The sequence below is a fragment of the Peromyscus eremicus genome, chromosome 1 (assembly GCF_949786415.1).
Source record: "Peromyscus eremicus chromosome 1, PerEre_H2_v1, whole genome shotgun sequence".
NCBI lineage: Eukaryota > Metazoa > Chordata > Mammalia > Rodentia > Cricetidae > Peromyscus > Peromyscus eremicus.
Genome location: NC_081416.1, coordinates 45,228,197 through 45,247,303, shown reverse-complemented (window position 1 = coordinate 45,247,303; position 19,107 = coordinate 45,228,197). Strand labels below are relative to the sequence as shown.

Genomic DNA, 19,107 nt, shown 5'->3' with positions numbered 1-19,107 from the left:
CCTAACATGTAGTCTTAAAAGTTTAAATATCTTCTATATATTTCTGTATTACATGTGATGCTACTGTAACTTGCCTCAATTGGACACTGAACCTTCCACATCTATTGTCCTTTGTTATGACTTTCAGCTACTAGTGCTCTAGAGTTAGAGATAATATTAAACAATGGCCTTCTGACTCCCCCACAAAACTAATGTCAAAACAGTTTATTTTGTCCATTTTACTTCTATATTATACTTATAACTTTATTCTACTTTACATTCTTATTTCTAGTATTACATAAAAATTAACTCTCCTCAAATTAAGGCCAACAGACTCATGAAGTTTGTCAAAGCATTCACTTGTTTTATTAGTTTGTTTATATTACGTTCTGTTAATAGTAACATAGAATGGGATTTAGTCTGTAGTTCAGTTTAGCTTGAAACTCCCTGTGCACCCTGAGCTGCCCTCATACTTATGGCAGTCTTCTTGCCTCAAGTTCTAAGTGTTGGAATTATAGGCATGAAACAGTATGCTTGGATATCAAAATACCTATAAGGCATATTATGTACCAATCAGAAGACACAACTGAAAATACAAAAATGAGTATGATATTTTTAGTCTTAGAAAGAAAGCAATGTTAAAACAACAACAACAACTGTTTCACTGCACTAGCTACCAACCAACCAAATAAATGTCAACAATAGGTTGAAGCCTTCAAATACAGAACACTCTTAGCACACAGAACAGGGAATGTTTGATAGTGGGAAAATTTTGCAAGAAAGCTGATTTCTGAGGATTTGAATTAGAGAAATATGCAATGTAAAGGAAGTAAAAGAACTAATAAAAATAGAAGAGGTTCAAAATAAAAGACAAAATATTCAGAGGCAGTAAAGAAAAACTGAATACTACTAAATAAAGTTTATAAAAGTAGGAGCAAGTACTTCACTGAGAACTGCAGCTCTTTCAAATTCCAGCTCCCTTATGTACTGTCTAGAAGGATTTCCCACTACTCTACACAAAACCTCATCATTTTAAGCTGCCCTATCTTTACTCACATATTCTCTATAGTAACATGTTCCTCTTCACCTAATCTCGACTACACTATTGTGATGCCTATTCATGGTTGTCAACCTGACTACTTCTGGACTTAACTAAAACCCAAATAGTTGGGCATATCTGTGAAGGATTTTGTTTTATTAATTAAGTCATTTGAAGTGGGAAGACCCACTTCTAACCTGGACCTTTGAGATGGGAAGATTCACCTTTAATCTAGATGTTTGAGGTGTGAAGATCCACCTTCAATCTGGGACACACCTTCTGCTGGCAACCTATATAAAGGACATGGAAAGAAGCTTGCTCTCTCTCTGCCTGCTTTTTCTCCCTCTCACTAGTAAGTCCTTTCCTTTACTGGCATTAGAGCCTACTTCTTTGGGATTCCAACATATACTATAGATTAGCTGAGACATCCAGCCTTGTGGATTGAACAACTACTAGATTTTTGAACCTTTTATTGGTAGACAGCCGTTGTTGGAGTAGCTGGACCACATCCTGTAATTCTAATAAATCACATTTATATGTGTATTATAAATTATATATTAAAACATATACATACACACACACACACACACACACACACACACACACACACACAGAGAGAGAGAGAGAGAGAGAGAGAGAGAGAGAGAGAGAGAGAGAGTGTTCATCAGAGGTAAAGAACCCTGACTAATACACCTATCTAACTGCATTTCATGTACCTTAATCCAGAGTCAGCCATTCTTTTTGTGTTTTCATGCTTTCCTGTAACTTTAATACTTTTTGTAATTCTTTACAACTGTCTCCTATCTTATGTATTTATTTGTCAGTATTTCAACAGCAATGGCAAATCCAATTCACGTTGGTATCATACAGTGTCTTATACATTAAGAAAATATTTGCTACTTGGTAAAGAAATTAAATTTAAGAATCAACATACTCAAATTCTAAAGAGAAAGATAACCATTTCTTACTTTAAGATCTATCCATAAACAAATAGGATACATATACACAAAAGATACTGTTTTCTAAATCAATTTTTAAAACTTGTATTATAGTCTACAAATGCAGAAACTAAATCATCTTCCATTAGACATTTTAAAACACCTGAACATGTGAGTATGATCACAATGGGAACACTGCAAGCATGTAATAACTATACTAATTAGTAAAAGTATAAATAATGCACAGAACTTAAAATACAATAATTGATTTTTATTTTTGAAAAGATATCTAGGTACCTTGAAATCTAGGCTAGATGAGATATTTAACAGGTAGGCTGATCAAAGTTTGATAATTTAAAAACAATAGCTATATAAAATCTGAACTGAAAATTCTCTAAAACAGTTTAGGGCAATTAAAAAGATAACAAAAAAAAAAAACTCACCGGTAAGATGATAATGGTATGTTGAATTCATTTTCAGGTGAGGCAATTCCCAATAAAGTATCCCCTTCAAAAATGGAAATTGGGATTGAAAAATGATTCTTAATCTGAGAAAAAACAATATTTAATATTAATATGAGAAAAGATATTTAAAAAATGTCTATCTTCATATATTTTTGTTTTTGTTTTTAGAGATAGGGTTTCTCTGTGTAGTTTTGGTGCCTGTACTGTACCTCACTCTGTAGACCAGGCTGGCCTTGAATTCACAGAGATCTGCCTGGCTCTGCCTCCCGAGTGCTGGAACTAAAGGCATGTGTCACTGCCGCCTGACTATGTATCTTAACATACACTGTACCAGGCAACATTCAGCTTGGTCATATAAATTAGAAGAAACAAACATACAATTGTTTATCTTTAAAAACAAAATGAAATTATTCAGGTTTATATTTCATAGGAAAAAAAAATTGAAGCCAGCCAACATTCCACATAAATGAGGGAGGGGTGTATAAGGCACCACCTAGCTGGGGAGCTATTTGCCACTGATGGCTGCTGGGGGGGGGGAGTATTGAGAGCCACTGGTAGTGAAAATCCATGAGAGTATACAGCAGGTGACAACTAGTGCTCAGAAGGTCAATCTATCAGAACTAAGGGTTCTGTTAGAGGAAACCATCATGCACGGCGTTATGGAATTCCTGTCTTTTGAATGAACTGGCTGTCTCTTGTTGTAATCTTCTCGTGCAATAACAGCTATGATTCTCCCCATTTACCATGCATTTCCATGTTATGTGTACATGTAATCTCATGACTGCATCTCAATCTTGGGCACAACTTTCCTTATACATTTGGGGTAATTGGACAACTGTCCCCACTTGTGTTTATTTTTCATTAACATATATCTGTCCAGGGCCATTCTCCAGACAAAGGTATTTCAGCAAAGATACCTTTTTCCAAGGACAAAACTGCACATAGATAAACATTAGCTCATCTCACCCACAGATAGAGAAAAGAACCACTAACAATTAAATCCTCAACCCCTTACCTTCACCCCGGGTTATTTACATAAGACCCTAACTTAAGAAATTTACTGCTCACATTCCTGGGAGGATGTTTTAGCCATTTGTTAGATACTGAGTTAAGGCAGTTACTTCCCACTGACCCAAGGAGATTGCCTACAAGGCCAGGCAGGTGATAGGTGCCAAGCTTCTTTCTTGTGCAAATTCAGTTTTTATTCCTCCTCAGCCAGGTGCAATTCCTAGATTTTCTCCTCAGCAATTACTCTGAGTGAAAGTGCTTTTACTAACCAAATGCTACATGCTCTGATATAGGTTGCTTAGCCACCTAGCATATGTCCCCCTCCCTATCAGAAAGCAGCTGCAGCCGGGACGAGTGGGAAAAGTGGTGCCAAAGACAGTTTACTTTCTTGTGACTTACTGACCCTTAACATTTTACCTAGCCATTTCTAGATTATAGTTTGAGCACATAAATTCCCTAATTGATCTTAGCCTTTAGTTGCCCCTACCAGAGAACTCCCTTTTAGTCACTCCCCTTTTGGGTTGTAATTGGAAGCTGACAATTAATTGTTTTATGTGTGGATCCTTATCACCTCTCTCTGTGACCCTGAAAACTTCAAGCCTCACATTGCTTTACCAAAGAATTACTGTTTGGGTATATATACCGGTTCTCTGAGAGCACTGGGAGGATGGATGGAAAAGAACAAAGATGAGGACTGAGATGGAAAGAACTAGGTAGAATGATGAGAGAACAGCAGAAGGGACAGAGAGCAGGAGAGACCTGAGAGGAGCTAAGTAAGAGAGCAGAAAAGAAACTGATAGAATTGACTTAGAAGAATAAAGCAAATGGACTAAAGAACTCAGTGTGCTTAGATTCATTGAATATCCCTCAGAGTAGAATCCTCAGCTGGTTGTTAGACTCTTTCGCAGACCCTAGGAGCAAACAATATAGGCTGGACTGAATATTGTTTGCATTAAGGGAGAGTCAGTTTTCTTCACAAGTGTTGTCCCTGGTAGGCTGCCCATGCATCAGTAGATGGCCCTTCACAAATGAACATTAAGGACACCATTAATTAGACTCAGTGTGCTATTAAAAATATAACAACAAAAAGTCATAAAGCTGGGAAAAGGGGGGAAGGTGTTTAGAGAGCATTTGGAGAAAGGGTGTAAGATAAATATGAGCAAACACAGGCATATTTAATTTCCTATGTATAAAATTCAAATTTAATTAAACAAATGGAGTGATTTTTTTGCAACAACAAAAAACCTGCATGAATGTGAAAAAGGGAGTTATATGGAAGAGGGTGTATAACAGGGGTGGAAGGGAAAATTGAGAGGGTAGGAGTTATAATAATCAAAATATACTTTAAAAATGTATTAAACTGTCAAAAAACCAACCCAGTGAAAGTGCATGTGTGCATGTACACACACACACACACACACACACACACACACACACACACTCCCTTCAAGGTTCAGAGAACACTGGATGGGAAGACAAAGAATATAAGAAATGGAGGAAGACAGGAGTATTGTGAAATGTTGGCCTCTGAACATGAACTCACAACATCTATAGTTACTTATACAAGGTCAAGATTAGTAAAATTTCGGCGTTCAGCCCTAGCTCAGAAGCTACTGGCCCAGACAGGAAATTTTTCTTTGAAAGGTTATAGTCAGATACTGGCAGGTTCTCTATCCATTAACTGGAGTCATTGTACGTTAAAACAAACAAACAAACAAAGACATTAAGCAGTAGGGGATATACTGGGGAAAGGGGCAGAGGCAAGTGGAGGGAAGGAGTAGGAGTGCAACATGATTAAGATACATTGCATACATTACATCTGTGAATGGTTTCAAAAACAAAAAGCAAATCAAGTAAGTCAAAATAAAGCATGTTAGCCTAGGAAATGTTAGTACCACAGTTAACAAAAGGTCTAGAAGAATGCACACACAAAACAAAAAACCTAGGATAGCTAAAAGAATCCTGTATAATAAAGCAACCCCTGGAGGCATCATGATCCCTGACCTCAAGCTCTACTATAGAGCTATAGTAATAAAAACAGCTTGGTACTGGCATTAAAAAAAACGACATGTGGACCAATGGAATCGAATTGAAGACCCTGACATTAATCCACACACCTATGAACATATGATTTTCGACAAAGAAGCCAAAACTGTACCATGGAAAAAAAAAAGCATCTTCAACAAATGGTGCTGGCATAACTGGATGTCAACATGCAGAAGATTGCAAATAGATCCAAATCTGTTGCCATGCACAAAACTCAAGTCCAAGTGGATCAAAGACCTCAACATAAATCCAGTTACACTGAACTTGATAGAGAAAGTAGGAAGTAGTCTGGAACGAATTGGCACAAGAGACCACTTCCTAAATCTAACACCAGCAGCACAGACAATGAGAGCAACAATTAATAAATGGGACCTCTTGAAACTGAGAAGCTTTTGTAGGGCAAAGGACACGGTCAATAAGACCAAACGGCAGCCTACAGAATGGGAAAAGATCTTCACCAACCCCACATCTGACAGAGGGCTGATCTCCAAAATATATAAAGAACTCAAAAAGCTAGACATCAAAATACTGAACAATCCAATTAAAAAATTCTTGAAAATCATAAAAGTTACAAGCACGGTTGCAGCAGTTTGTGCGGTGGCGACCAACGCAGTGTAGCTCCGTGACAAGTTTGGCATCGCACGGCCTCCCACCCAGTGCCGCCATGATGCCAAAGAGGAAGGTTAGCGAGGATGGAGCTGCGAAGGCGGAGCCCAAGCGATGCTCCTCAAGGTTGTTGGCCAAGCCCGCCCCTGTCAAGGCAGAGGAGAAGCCGAAGAAGGCCACGGCAAAGGATAAATCATCAGACAAAAAAGTGCAAACAAAAGGGAAAAGGGGAGCAAAGGGCAAACAGGCTGAGGTGGCTGACCAGCAGACCACAGACGTGCCTGCAGAAAACGGAGAGGCTGAGAACCAGAGTCCAGCCTCTGAAGTAGAAGAGAAAGATCCAAGTCTGACTAACCATCTATCTGTCTGTCAGTGTCCCCACATCCCTTCTTGTACAATCCAGAGGAATATTTTTATCAACTATTTTATAAATGCGAGTTTTTTAGTAGCTCTAGAAACATTTTTAAAAGGTAGGAAGAAGTCCCACCTCATCCCATTTTTTAAGTGTAAATGATTTTTTTAAGAGGTTAAATCACTTGCTGGTTGTTTATTCTTTGGTACAACCAGAAAACAGCAGGATACTGCATCAGGAGAGGCTGTGACTGTCTCAGGGGTCACCATAACATTCCGTAGAGGGGGCTAGTTTTATATCCTACAACACAAAGCATACTGAATGGTAATTTGGAGTCTTGGTCGTGCATTTGTGTCTGGAATATTTTCAGTTATTTCTGGTCTCGTGTTTCTAGTAGAACTGTATCCTAAAAAACCACTCCTCGGTCCTTGCCCTGTCAGAACTGTCTTTGGACATGGCAGTCCATTTTCCTAACAATTGTGATAATGTGCTGTGAAAGATTGAAATTTTGAATACGTACTGTATGTGGCATGAAATTGTGAGTCAGTGGAATTAAGGATTGTGAGCATTTGATTGCTATGTGAAATCTTAGGGAAAACTTGCCAAGCTTAGGATGGAACATCACTGGAATAAGTTCAAAGAGAAACAACACATGGCTCTTTTGGGTACATGAACACAATGTATGACTCTTAGAGTATGGGTCCATGTTTTAAGAACTGAAATGTCTGTGTACTCAACCAACAAAGTCTCAGTTGTGAAAAGAGTTAAAAAAAAAAAGTTACAAGCACAATGAAAATGGAAACAGAATAAACAAGGAATCCACAGAAGGAAAAGCTAACTACTAAAAAATAGAGGAAAAAAAGATATTCAATGTTCCTAGAAAGCAAGAAAATACAAATTATAACCACATGCAAACTTTTCACAAAACTGGCAAAACGAAACGACTATAGTTGTTGTGAAGTTCATGTCCAGAGGCTGACATTTCACAATACTCCTCCCTTTCTCCATTTCTTATAATTATTTCTGCCTTCCCTTCCACAGGTTATTTTTGTTATACTGTATATATGTTTCCACTCTTAATGTAATATAATATGCAGCTCATGTAACTATGTAATGTAAATTTCTAGTCCTTGAAAGTTGTTATTACAAACTATTTAGGGTAATTAAGAACTATGGGTTGGTAGTTAGTTACCTAACAATCAAATTTGTGGCCATATTAGGTGCGTTTTCAAGGTCAAACATAGCTATATTTTAGATAGACAGATGGTCTTCAAACACTTCAGAGACCAACAGAATATGGCATTTAAGATGGTTTAATAACATAAGGCATTTCATGACTGTGAGACATGTATGATCCTGACAGCACCAATTTACCTCAGAGATGATGGGCATTGAAGAACCTTCGTATGGAGTTTGCTTTCCTTGTGGCAAAAATTAGCCAATGGGCAAGAAAATTCCCTTGCCTCATCTGCTGACAGTATGCTGTCAAAATTGGACAAGCAGGGTCTACAAAGTGAGTTCCAGGAAAGGCACAAAGCTACACAGAGAAACCCTGTCTTGAAAAACAAAAAAAACAAAAAACAAAACAAAACAAAAAACCAAAAACAAAAGAAAAAAAGGTGACTGCTGAATTCTGCCAAGACAAGGTAGGACAGTCCTTCAAAATTCCTGCTTCACAGTAAAGTCTGTCAAATATTCTAGGCCTGTAGACCAAAAATGGATGCCCCAACATTGCAAAGAAACCTTGGGTGATTGTCCAGGAAGCCAGCTGTCTTTGCCATTTCTATAGTTTTGGAAGTTGTTTGCTTTGAACTTCCTGTTTACTCAGGTAATATTTTATCCTTCTTAGGTCTCTGATGAGGATTGAAGACTAGATAGTTATACAGTTTTCTTTGTTTTCGAATTCAGGAAAAAGAAAAAACTTACATAAAAGATGTTAACTTTAAAAGTGATAAACAAAATCTTAAGTTGTTTATTAAAAAGATGTTTTAAGGCCTAAAAAGGTATTTTTAGGATGGTAATACAAGTTATGATAGAAAATGGTTTAGGTACAAAACTCTGGACTCATCAAGATTAAGATATAAAATAATGATGTGGGATGTCATTCTGTATGCTGTGAATATGTGTTGCTCTGATTGGTTGATAAATAATACACTGATTGGCCAAGAGTCGGGCAGGAGGTATAGGCGGGGCCAGAAGAGGAGAATGCTGGGAAGAGGAACAGCAGAGTCAAGAGTCACCAGTCAGACACAGAGGAAGCAAGAATACAAGACAGAATTGAGAAAAGGTATCAAGCCACGTGGCTAAACATAAATAAAAATTATGGGTTAATTTAAATGTAAGAGCTAATCAGTAATAAGCCTGAGCTGATGGCCGAGCAGTTAAAATTATTATAAACCTCTGAATGATTATTTTATAAGTGGGCTGTGGGTCTGTGGGCGAGAGAGATTTGTCCTGATTGCTGGCTAGCTGGGACATAGGAAAACTTCCAACTACAGAGTGATTTCTCCAAATTTGACAAATACAAAGAGACTGAACATTGTAAATGCAATTCTTATGCGATAATTGTTCTTACTGTATATAACTTTACTGTATTAGAGTTAAAACCTTTCTTTTTTATTTAGACAAAAAGGGGAAAAAATTCTGGGATACTTGTACACTATGTGAAAAATGTATCTCTGTGATTGGTATTACAAAAAGCTGAATAGTCAATAGCTAAGCAGAAGGTATAGGTAGGACTTCTGGCCAGAGAGAACTCTGTGAAGGAGGCAACGGAGTCACCAGTCAGACATGGAAGAAACAGCATGGGCAGTATGGAGAGATGAGGTTACAAGCCACGGGACAGAATATAGATTAAATTAATAAGAGCTAGTGAGTCAAGCCTAAGATAAGGCCATGCTTTCCTAATTAATAATAAGTCTCCATTTTGTTATTTGTCAGCTGGCAGTCCAAAGAAAAATCTGGCTACAGATCATGGGTACATTTTACTTTTGACATTATTTTTCCTGACTACTAAATACAAGCTATTCATATTCTAAAACATTTAAAAATGTAATAAATATATTAAATTATCATTATCAATAATAAAGATTATTTTGCAAATAATCCCTAAAGTATTTTGCTAATCTCTAATATATTATGGCATCATTTATTAAAAATGATTTGAGGTATTACATACGACTACGTTTGAAAAAGCCATATGGAATTATTTTATGTTAACTTAAAACTATATCTATATCTATATCTATATCTATATCTATCTATTTATCTATCTATCTATCTATCTATCTATCTATCTATCTATCTATCTATGGGCTAGAGAGATAGCTCAGCAGTTGGGAAGGCTGGCTGTTCTTCCAGAGGACCCAGGTTCGGTTCCCAGCACCCACATGTCAGCTCCTGTTCCTGGGGATCTGATACCCTCATACAGACATGCCTGCAAGCAAAATGCCAATGTATATAAAATAAAAATTAAAAATTTATTTTTTAAAAATTACATATATATACACACATACACACACACACACACACACACACACACACACGTGTAATTGAAGTCATGCCACTTTGGGAGACAATGTTCCCATCAAAACTATAGACTAACAAAAATACCAGTGCCAGGCATAAGAAATCTTTTAAGTTGTAGGTGAGACAAGTCCAAGAGAGCCTTCATTCAATACAGGATATTGTTATTACCCTTCCAGAAATAGAAGATAAGGCCCTATTGCTAAACACCATACACTTTAGACATAGAACTTGGAGGAATTAAGCTGAAGCTGATCTGGAAGCCTCCTCCTGAAGATTAGCTTTCAAAGCATAGAAAGGAGCCATGCTAGTTGCCAAGGGAGAAAAATCAAGTTAGTGTTCCTATACACCTTAACTACAACAATGATCAGAATGGCAAGATTCTGAAAGGTATAATGGTGGCCCTTATATCCTAAGGGTAACCAATAGTACCTAATTGGACTAAGGCTTTCTCAAAAGGAAGAAATTCATTCTTGGCACTTTAAATTTAGCCAACTACCGATGGCTGGAGAGACCATGGAGCCTAAAAGGTGAACCTATTCTTGCCACTTTTCTAAACCAATATAACTGCTAACTGCATTTTAAATCCTTGTCTTTACATCCATAGATACATGTAGCTCTCACCCCTCATCAGAGAAGCCTCTTTTTGCAGCACACAGAGATCATTACAGAGAGCCACAACTTGTCAAAATGCAGAGACCAACTAACTGTGGAACACCTGCCCCCAATTAATACATTTATAACACAATGTCTACCCAAGGCATAGGAAACATTGTGGAAAAGGGCAGAAAGATTTTAAGAGCAAGAGGTTCAAGACATCTGCTATAAGACAGTCTTTTCTATAAAAGAAAATAATAGACTCAGGGAGGTTATGAAAAGGTGGTGGGGGAGCTGGAAAGATGGCTCAGAGGTTAAGAACACTGACTGCTCCAGAGGTCCTGAGTTCAATTCCCAGCAACCACATGGTGGCTCACAACCATCTATGAGATCTGGTGCCCTCTTCCGGCCTGCAGGCATACATGTAAGCAGAACACTGTATACATAATAAATAAATTAAAAAAAGAAAAAAAGAAAAGGTGGTGGATCTGGGAAGTGCTGGGGGGAAGAATAGGGATTGAATGTGATCAATTAAAATTGCAAGAAATCCTCAAAGGACTAATAAAAATACTGTATTATCCAAAATTCATAAACAAAAATATTTTAAATAGCTGAATTACTTCAAATAAAGTCTGTGACTTACATTCATTATAAATTTATATGTTAAAAAGGGATAATAAATAACTAAAAATAAATTCATCAACAATTGGAAAAATTTCCCAACAAACTCAGAGTTAGTATAAGTACTCATTTAAATGGAGCAGTATAACCTTAACAACCAATTTCTTAGATCAATTCAAACTATAGTTTAAGACTTTCCACAAACACATTAAAACACTAGATCAAGATCTTTTGTGAATATAAATGCAAAAATTTTAAATATAACTTAAACAAAATCTAACAGTATCTCGAGGTGTTTAATAATTTTAAGGCAAAGATTTACTAGAGATAGTGTTGTTTAATGTTTGAAAATCCAGGACATTCATCACATTAACAATTTTGTTTATATCCTTTCAATAAATATAAAAAAGTCGAAGGAAAAAAATAAACTAAAATATATGAAGTAAAATGTCGTTTTTTTGTAAGTATAGTTGTTGAAATCTACTAGAACAATCGTGAGTCTAATAAAATGGAGCATTATATAGGAATGTTAATCTGTATTCTAAATGACAGTAATGAATAATCAAAACTAAAAGAATAATAAAAAACCATTTTATTTTTAAAAAGGAAAATACTCATAATAGTTAAATAAATTAGGAAAAATAATGAGAGATACTATGATTTATGACTCAGATACAGAGTAATCAATGGTACTGTCATAAAAATAAACAGATTAATGAAAAAGAGTTCAGAAATAAACCACCAATATAAGAGGACAATCTAGGAAGAAAAGATCATCTGGTTGCAGCAACTGGATAACCAAATAGAAAACTTTGAACCTCAAACCTCACCTCTACATATACAAAGATTTACTTAAAATGAAACTGTGGTATTCTCCACATACTAGAGCTACTTCTCAGTAACCTTATGTAGCTATATATTCTGCTGAGAAAAAGCCAAATTCTATTCTTTATTGTGCCTGTATAAAATTTCAGACTGTGTAACTAATGTACTGTGAACTAAGTGGATGTATAGAAAGGGAAAGGAGGAAGAGAATGAAGTTTTTTGAATAGCAAATACATTCACTACCTTGACAGCTATGAAGGTTTCTTAAGTGTATCTTTATGTCAAAACTAAACTTAGTTATTTATTGTATGTATATCTCAATAAGTCTGCAATTTTTCTGATAGTTTTACTATTAAAAATATAAACATGCTAAAGACTAAGCAAAAATGATGCATATTTTTATAAAATAATGAAAACATTGTATGAAGCAGTTCTATAAGACATGATGATGATCCTCCAGTGCTCATGTCACAGGAGTACTGCTACTGATGATGAGAGTCTTAGTATCAGCTGTGTTTCTGCAACAGTTTGTATTCTTTTGGCAATGATTTACTTGAATATTTCTCTTTTCTTTTTTTCTGAGACAGAGTTTCATGTATCCCAAGCTGGCATCAAACTGACTGAGTAGCCAGGTAATCCCTCCTACCTTCATCTCCTGAGTGCTGAGATTAAAGGTATGCTACCATATACAAGGTATGTGGTGCTAGGGATCAACTCAGGGCTTCCCACACTCAAGGCAGGTATTCTACCAACTGAGCCACATCCGTGGCCTACTTCAAATGTCTGCATAGAGAGCTTCTACCCATTTCCTTACTTCATACCTGCACTGGTGAGCGGATTGTTACCTTCTTACTTCCTTCAAATGTGTCAATTTGACAAACAATAGATCTTTCAACTCCAGACTCTCTGTGTCTCACTGTGTACAGGCGCCGTCCTACTTTTGTTAAAGGGATCTTGTCAGCAGTAGAGTGGTTATCAGGTGCTAAATCAAATACATATGGTCCCGATTAATTAGAATTCACTGCATAATAATTTTAAATGTATGTTAAATACTAGATGATTATTTTCTAAATGAAAAAAGTCTTTGAATATAATCAATATTACAGGATATTATTCACCTAAATCCTTCAAAACATTTTATCAAAAACAACTGAAAAATTTTTTCTTAAATACTAGATGATTATTTTCTAAATGAAAAAAGTCTTTGAATATAATCAATATTACAGGATATTATTCACCTAAATCCTTCAAAACATTTTATCAAAAACACAACTGAAAAATTTTTTCACTTAGGAATTTAACCTAAAACCATCACAATTAAGAAAGCAAACAGTAATGAGAGGAATGATTATAAAATTCAAGAGTATTAATTAGTAGTTTGCTGTCACAATAACCACTGGAGCTACCAAGGTGAGTTAAGTATAGGTTTCCACTTTTAATTTTCTAACTCTCTATGTCACTTTTAAGATACAACTTAGATTTGATTAAAGAAAATTTCTCATACACTCACCAAACATGAATATATCATATTGGGAGTAAAATTACTTAATTTACATAAATTTGCTTCCCAGTCTAAATTCTCACAATGAGTAAGAGTAGTAAAAACACATCATAGATAATGTCCTGATAACAACCATCTACTAAATATTACTTCATGATAAGAATAACTACTAATGTATTAGTAGCCTTCTGTGTCTAGTTAGCCTTTCAGACAGTACCCATTCAAATACTGCCCTCAAGATCTGAATGAAATACCAGTGAATATGTGTAAGAAAACAAGGTTTTATGACAATTAAAGAAATTATATACTGTCTTTTACCTCCAATAAAAAGGAAAAACTTGTGGAAAGCAGAAATGACTTTCACAATCCATATACGCATAATGTTAAAAACAATTTACAAGGGGCTAGAGAGAAGGCTCAGTAGTTACAAGATTTGGGTTCAATTCCCAGCACTGAAATGGTAGCTCACAATCATCCATAACTCCAGCTCCAGGGAATCAAACAAGCATGTGGTGCACATACATTCAAAAAGCCAAACATTTGTACATATAAAATAAATCTTAAAAAATAACAAATATAAAAACAGAAAAATATTAACATCTGCATTAATTCAAACTTTTAAAAATTCACTCACCTAAAAACACTTGTAAAATGTATTTAGTCATACCAAACATGGTTAGAACATTTGACACACCTATCACTGATATAGAAAAGCTGAGTGAGATCTAGTATTTTTCATCCTTACTCCAAGTTCTAATAATACCATGCTCTGGACAAGTGAAGTCAGAAATTAGAATATCAAGATTTAGTGACCAAAGAAATCAACATACTGGAGAGGAAAATATTGTTTCCACGTTGGCTTGAATGAGACTCTCCCCTCCATAGAATCTAGCATCTGAATATTTGGTCCCCAGTTAACAGAGCCGTTTGGGAAGGATTAGGCATGGCCTTTTGGAAAAAGTGCATCACTGGGCGAGGGCTTTGAGGTTTCAAAGCCTCCCACCATTCTCATTTTGTTCTCTACTTCTTGCTTGCAGTTCAGGGTGTGAGTGCTGCCCTTGCTATTCAAACTACCATACCTGCTGTCTCTACTCTGATCTTCATAGACTCTAACCCTCTGGAACCATAAGCCAAAACAAACTCTTTCTTCTACAAGTTGCCTTGGTCATAGTGTTTTATCTCAGTAATAAGATAGTAATTAATATAGTCCCCACTGTACTAGAAAACCTGTTTTTTAAAAAAAAGCTGTTAAGGTACAACAAATGAGTAAGACTGCTTTTACAAAACAACTTCACAAAGCCTTGGAAAGGAAATGTATCACTTACTAAGGAGAATGAAGAAGAGTTTGCTGCTTAGGCTGGTCATTGCATTGAAATGATCACTGTCCTTAGTTCGTACATAATCCATACTTAAACTCTCTTCATTTTTCAGTTCATATGATTTTGCCATAGGAACATTGAGTACATTAAAAGAATCACTTGGTAAAACAGAGACAGTAAGTCCAAGAGAATTTAAAATCATAAACGGTGCTAGATCCCTTAGGAAGACAGCTGAAGATCCAGTAGCAGCTTCCGTAAATGCCTAACAGGGAAAATTTTGAGTAAATGAAATGTGGACCAAGGAAATGAAAAGAACAGTATAGTGTTCTAGAAAAGTAACTAGATCAACAACAACTTTACTCATTTAAGTATTAACGTAAAATATTGCCTTTTCTTACCTCGACTAAATTATTTAACATCACAAGGCCACATTTGGATAGTGTAATGTTTAATTGGTCCTTAGAATAAAAAATTATGGCAGTTTTGTATTCTGGTACTTTGTAGTTTTCTTCTTCACTATCTGACTCAACAATGGACTGTTTTGCTTTCTTTTTCATCTAAAATGATAAATTAGACATAAAAGAATTTGTTTTTAGGAATATAACATAATTTGTCTGCAAAGTAAAAACAAACACCATTAGAGAGTGAGCGAGCTATGAATTCCATGGTTACACCGCCTGCTGTAGAGAGCTATGAATTCCATGTAGAGAGCTATATTGCCCAATGAAATATCCTGGACATGCCAAGTAATGTCACAAAGCTGAGAGGAGGAAATCTAAAGGAAAACAAATTCTATCCTCTTTGATAATTTAGAAGAAAGAAAAACTTTGAAAATTACTAAGTATATATGGAATCTGCAGATAAATCAAAAGCATACACTTCCAAACAAATTAGTCAAGAAAAGTCGTTTAAAATATTGGTCATGTTAACAGAAAGAGAACTAGGTACTAAAAATGTCAGATAAAAGTGGCAGAACAATGCTGTGAAGTGGGAGTTTGTAAGAATAAGTACTATTTACTTCTTTCCAGAATTCAGAGACTCACTGTCCAGGTATAGTCGAATCTAAAAACTACCAGTAAAACTAGTTTATTCAACTCCTTCATCTGATATAACCTAAATAATTAAATTAAAATATTTAAATATAATACAGTAGACATGCCAAGCCAGTCATTTAGCTGTTATTTTATCTTCTTTTTTTTTTTTGGTTTTTCAAGATAAGTTTTTTATGTAGCTCTGGCTATCCTGGAACTCATTCTGTAGACCAGGCTGGCTTCAAACTCAGAGATATTTTACCTTATTTTAAGGCCCTGAAAATTTGTCTACAAGTTTACAAGTTGAGTCTATCATTAGGTAGGAAACATGCTGTAACTTAGATAATTCCTTGCTTCACAAGCACAATTTTGCCAATTTAAAGGCACTGATTCTCAGGGTTACATAAATTCATAATATATTCAGAGCAAATAACACACAATCTTCAAGAGATTACAGAGAGGATGAAATAGTAGAGAGGAAGGAAAGAGAAGATAAGGGAGGGAAAGGGGAAGTAGGAAGGTGTGAAAAAAGAGGGAGGGAGGAAAAAAGGAAGAAGGAAATAAGGAAGGGAGGGAGGGAGGGAGGGAGGGGAGGAGGGAGGGAGGGAGGGAAGGAGTGAGGAAGTCCATTTACAGAACAAAAGAACTTGTGACTGGCCACAACCTCAAAGAACATTGTCACAGTGTAAGGTAACAGTTAATATTGGGATTTCTGATGTTCAATCTGCAGGTCACGATTTTTACTTTTACTGTAGGGGCAGTCTATTACATTTCTGGTATTATATGAGGCTGGAGCCATGGCTCAGCATTTAAGAGCACTTGCTATCTTGAAGAGGACCTGAGTATGACTCCCAGCATCCACATGGTGGCTCATAATGGCTTGTGACTCCAGTGCCAGGGGATCTGATGTCCTCTTCTGGCTTCTGTAGACACCAGGCAGGTATATGGTGCACAGACATACATGCAGGCACACACATACAAATAAATAAATAAGTTAAAGTGTATAATGTAGTATGGATATCCTCAAAAATTTGGAAACCTTTTTCTTCTAAACTCCTTTTCAAATATACTTCAAATATACTTTGATTGAGGATGTTAATAATGAAGTTTTACATATACACGCAGAAGCAGAGGATATATGGGGAAACTACACTTCATCAATTTTTCTGTAAGGCCGAAACTGCTTTAAGAAAATAACACACACGTACGTACCTTGATTCCAAGATTCCATGGTTTAAAATCGTCAGTCTGATCAATTTCTAAGGGTTCCAGTAAAGGTTCCCAAACACCAAACATTTCATTATAATAGTGAACCTAAAAAGAGAATTTTTAGTTTTTTAAATAAAGCATTATACTATCTAAAATGACTTTTTAAATGATACCTCTTAACACCATGCCTTTTGACTGTGTTATTTCTTCTATATAAGAACTAATCTACATGTCAATTAATAGTTTTCTATATATACTCCTTACATACTTTCTTCACTGGCTTAGAGACCAAATTCTACCTTCACATTTTAGTACAAGAGAATCCCCTTTATATATTTATTTACTCATGTATACACATATTTCAATCAGAGGACACCTTTATGAGTCAGTTCTTTCTTTTTCCACCACATGGGTCCTGAGAATTAAACTCCGGTTGTCAGGCATGGTGGTAAGCACCTTTACCCACTGAGCCTTCCTGCAGACCCTAGAACCCTTTCTAAAGCACCTTTCCTTGATCTCTCTCCTGGATCAAGCAGCAAATCCTACATTCATCTATCACATATTGCTGACACTTGAAAACTTGCTAATCTACCATCACTGACTAAAATCTCTTCATGGAGGGTACCAAAAGATTCAAAGTGCAGTGTGTTGGTGGTATCATGGTGAACTTTCCTACATTGTACATGATTTCAGTGTTTGAATGCCTTGTACCTCTTGGATAGCCCAGATAAAGTTCTCTACAAAATATACATAATTCTAAACACAATTTGAAAATCTGCAGTGGAGTCATAATCAATTACAATTGTGTTAGTACATAATTCTGTATCATTTCATGTAAAAATAGAAGCTTTTAAAAGTCTCACCCTCACTTTTATAAGGTAGACTACCAGACTGCTTTTCAAAAAATATTAAGTTCAATAATTTTAAATATCACTAGAGATGATTGTATATAATTTTTCTGTTTCTGCAGTGCTGGTACTAAAATTAGTGCTACACACTTATTATGTATACATCCTACTTCTAACATATTCCTAGCCTCTTTCTTAAATTAATTTTATCTGAAATATTCATTAAACTAATTTTATAAATTCTGAGGTAAAACATGTTTACTCTGATTCTTTTTTCTCTTTAAAAATTTTTGGAGGGTTCAGGATTAGAGTCCAATATCTCACACATGCTAAGTAACCACTCTAAACTTCAAGTATATCCTTAGTCTTTAAAAATTGAAAGAGCTTACCCATGTTCATAAATTTAATCTACACATTCAAAGAAAAAAAATGTAACACGAATTGCTAAAAGGTCTTATTATTTAAACAAACAAACAAACAAACAAAAAACCCAGAGCCAGATATTGGGGTGAAAACTGAGAGATCAGAGAAATAGAACAAGCGACAGTCAACCTCACCTTGCCAACTCCTCTGCCAATTCTGTTTCCACAATCCTCAGACTAAAAGCCTCATCCCTGAGTGTCTCAGGTGAACTGCTGCTAATAAGCCTCTAGTTCCTGGTCCTCATACCTTATATACCTTTCTGTGTCCTGCCATCACTTCCTGGGATTAAAGGTGTGTGTCCTTTCCAAGTAAAGACAAGGGATCTCAAGTGCTGGTATTAAAGGTGTGTGCCACCACACCTGGCTCTGTTCCCAGTGTGACCTTGAACTCACTGAGATCCAGACAGATCTCTTCCTCCCAAGTGATAGGATTAAAGGCTTGTATTCCACCATTGTCTGGCCTCTATGTCTAATCTAGTGACTAGCTCTCTCCTGTGATCCCCAGATAAGTTTTATTTGTTAGAGCACAAATAAAATATCACCACAAAAATAATTCAATTTTAGTTCTTAAGAATCAGTTTTAATCTTAACAACTATCTATTGATATATCACTTTAAAAAAGATTTTATTTTTATATATATGTACATATGTATGTTTGTGTGTATGTCTGCCATGTATGTGCCTGTGCCCAAAGAGGATTTTAGATTCCCCCAGAGGTGGCAAGGGCAGAGTAACAGGCGGTTGTGAGCTGCCTTATATGGACACTGGGAATCAGAC

The 19,107-nt window shown here is 35.9% G+C and overlaps 2 protein-coding genes across 7 annotated transcripts in view; one reads left to right on the top strand and one right to left on the bottom strand.

Moving 5' to 3' along the window:
* The window catches only part of Vps13a (vacuolar protein sorting 13 homolog A), a 221,449-nt gene that overhangs the window by 66,301 nt on the left and 136,041 nt on the right, over positions 1-19,107 (bottom strand). For all 6 annotated transcript variants that reach the window (XR_009378680.1, XM_059259973.1, XM_059259982.1 and 3 more), the window contains exons 42-46: positions 17,064-17,165; positions 15,219-15,377; positions 14,827-15,082; positions 12,822-12,982; positions 2,400-2,503 (exon numbers count right to left, since the gene is read on the bottom strand). Coding sequence is in view for 5 of the 6 variants with exons in the window: in XM_059259973.1 (XP_059115956.1) it covers positions 2,400-2,503; positions 12,822-12,982; positions 14,827-15,082; positions 15,219-15,377; positions 17,064-17,165 (782 nt within the window). In the remaining variant the exon portion in view is untranslated. The remainder of the gene's footprint in view (positions 1-2,399; positions 2,504-12,821; positions 12,983-14,826; positions 15,083-15,218; positions 15,378-17,063; positions 17,166-19,107) is intronic.
* Positions 6,142-6,414, top strand: LOC131908896 (non-histone chromosomal protein HMG-14-like; the record flags this gene model as incomplete). Its single annotated transcript, XM_059260019.1, has 1 exon — positions 6,142-6,414. A coding segment is annotated over exon 1 (273 nt), but the record flags the coding sequence as incomplete, so codon positions are not given.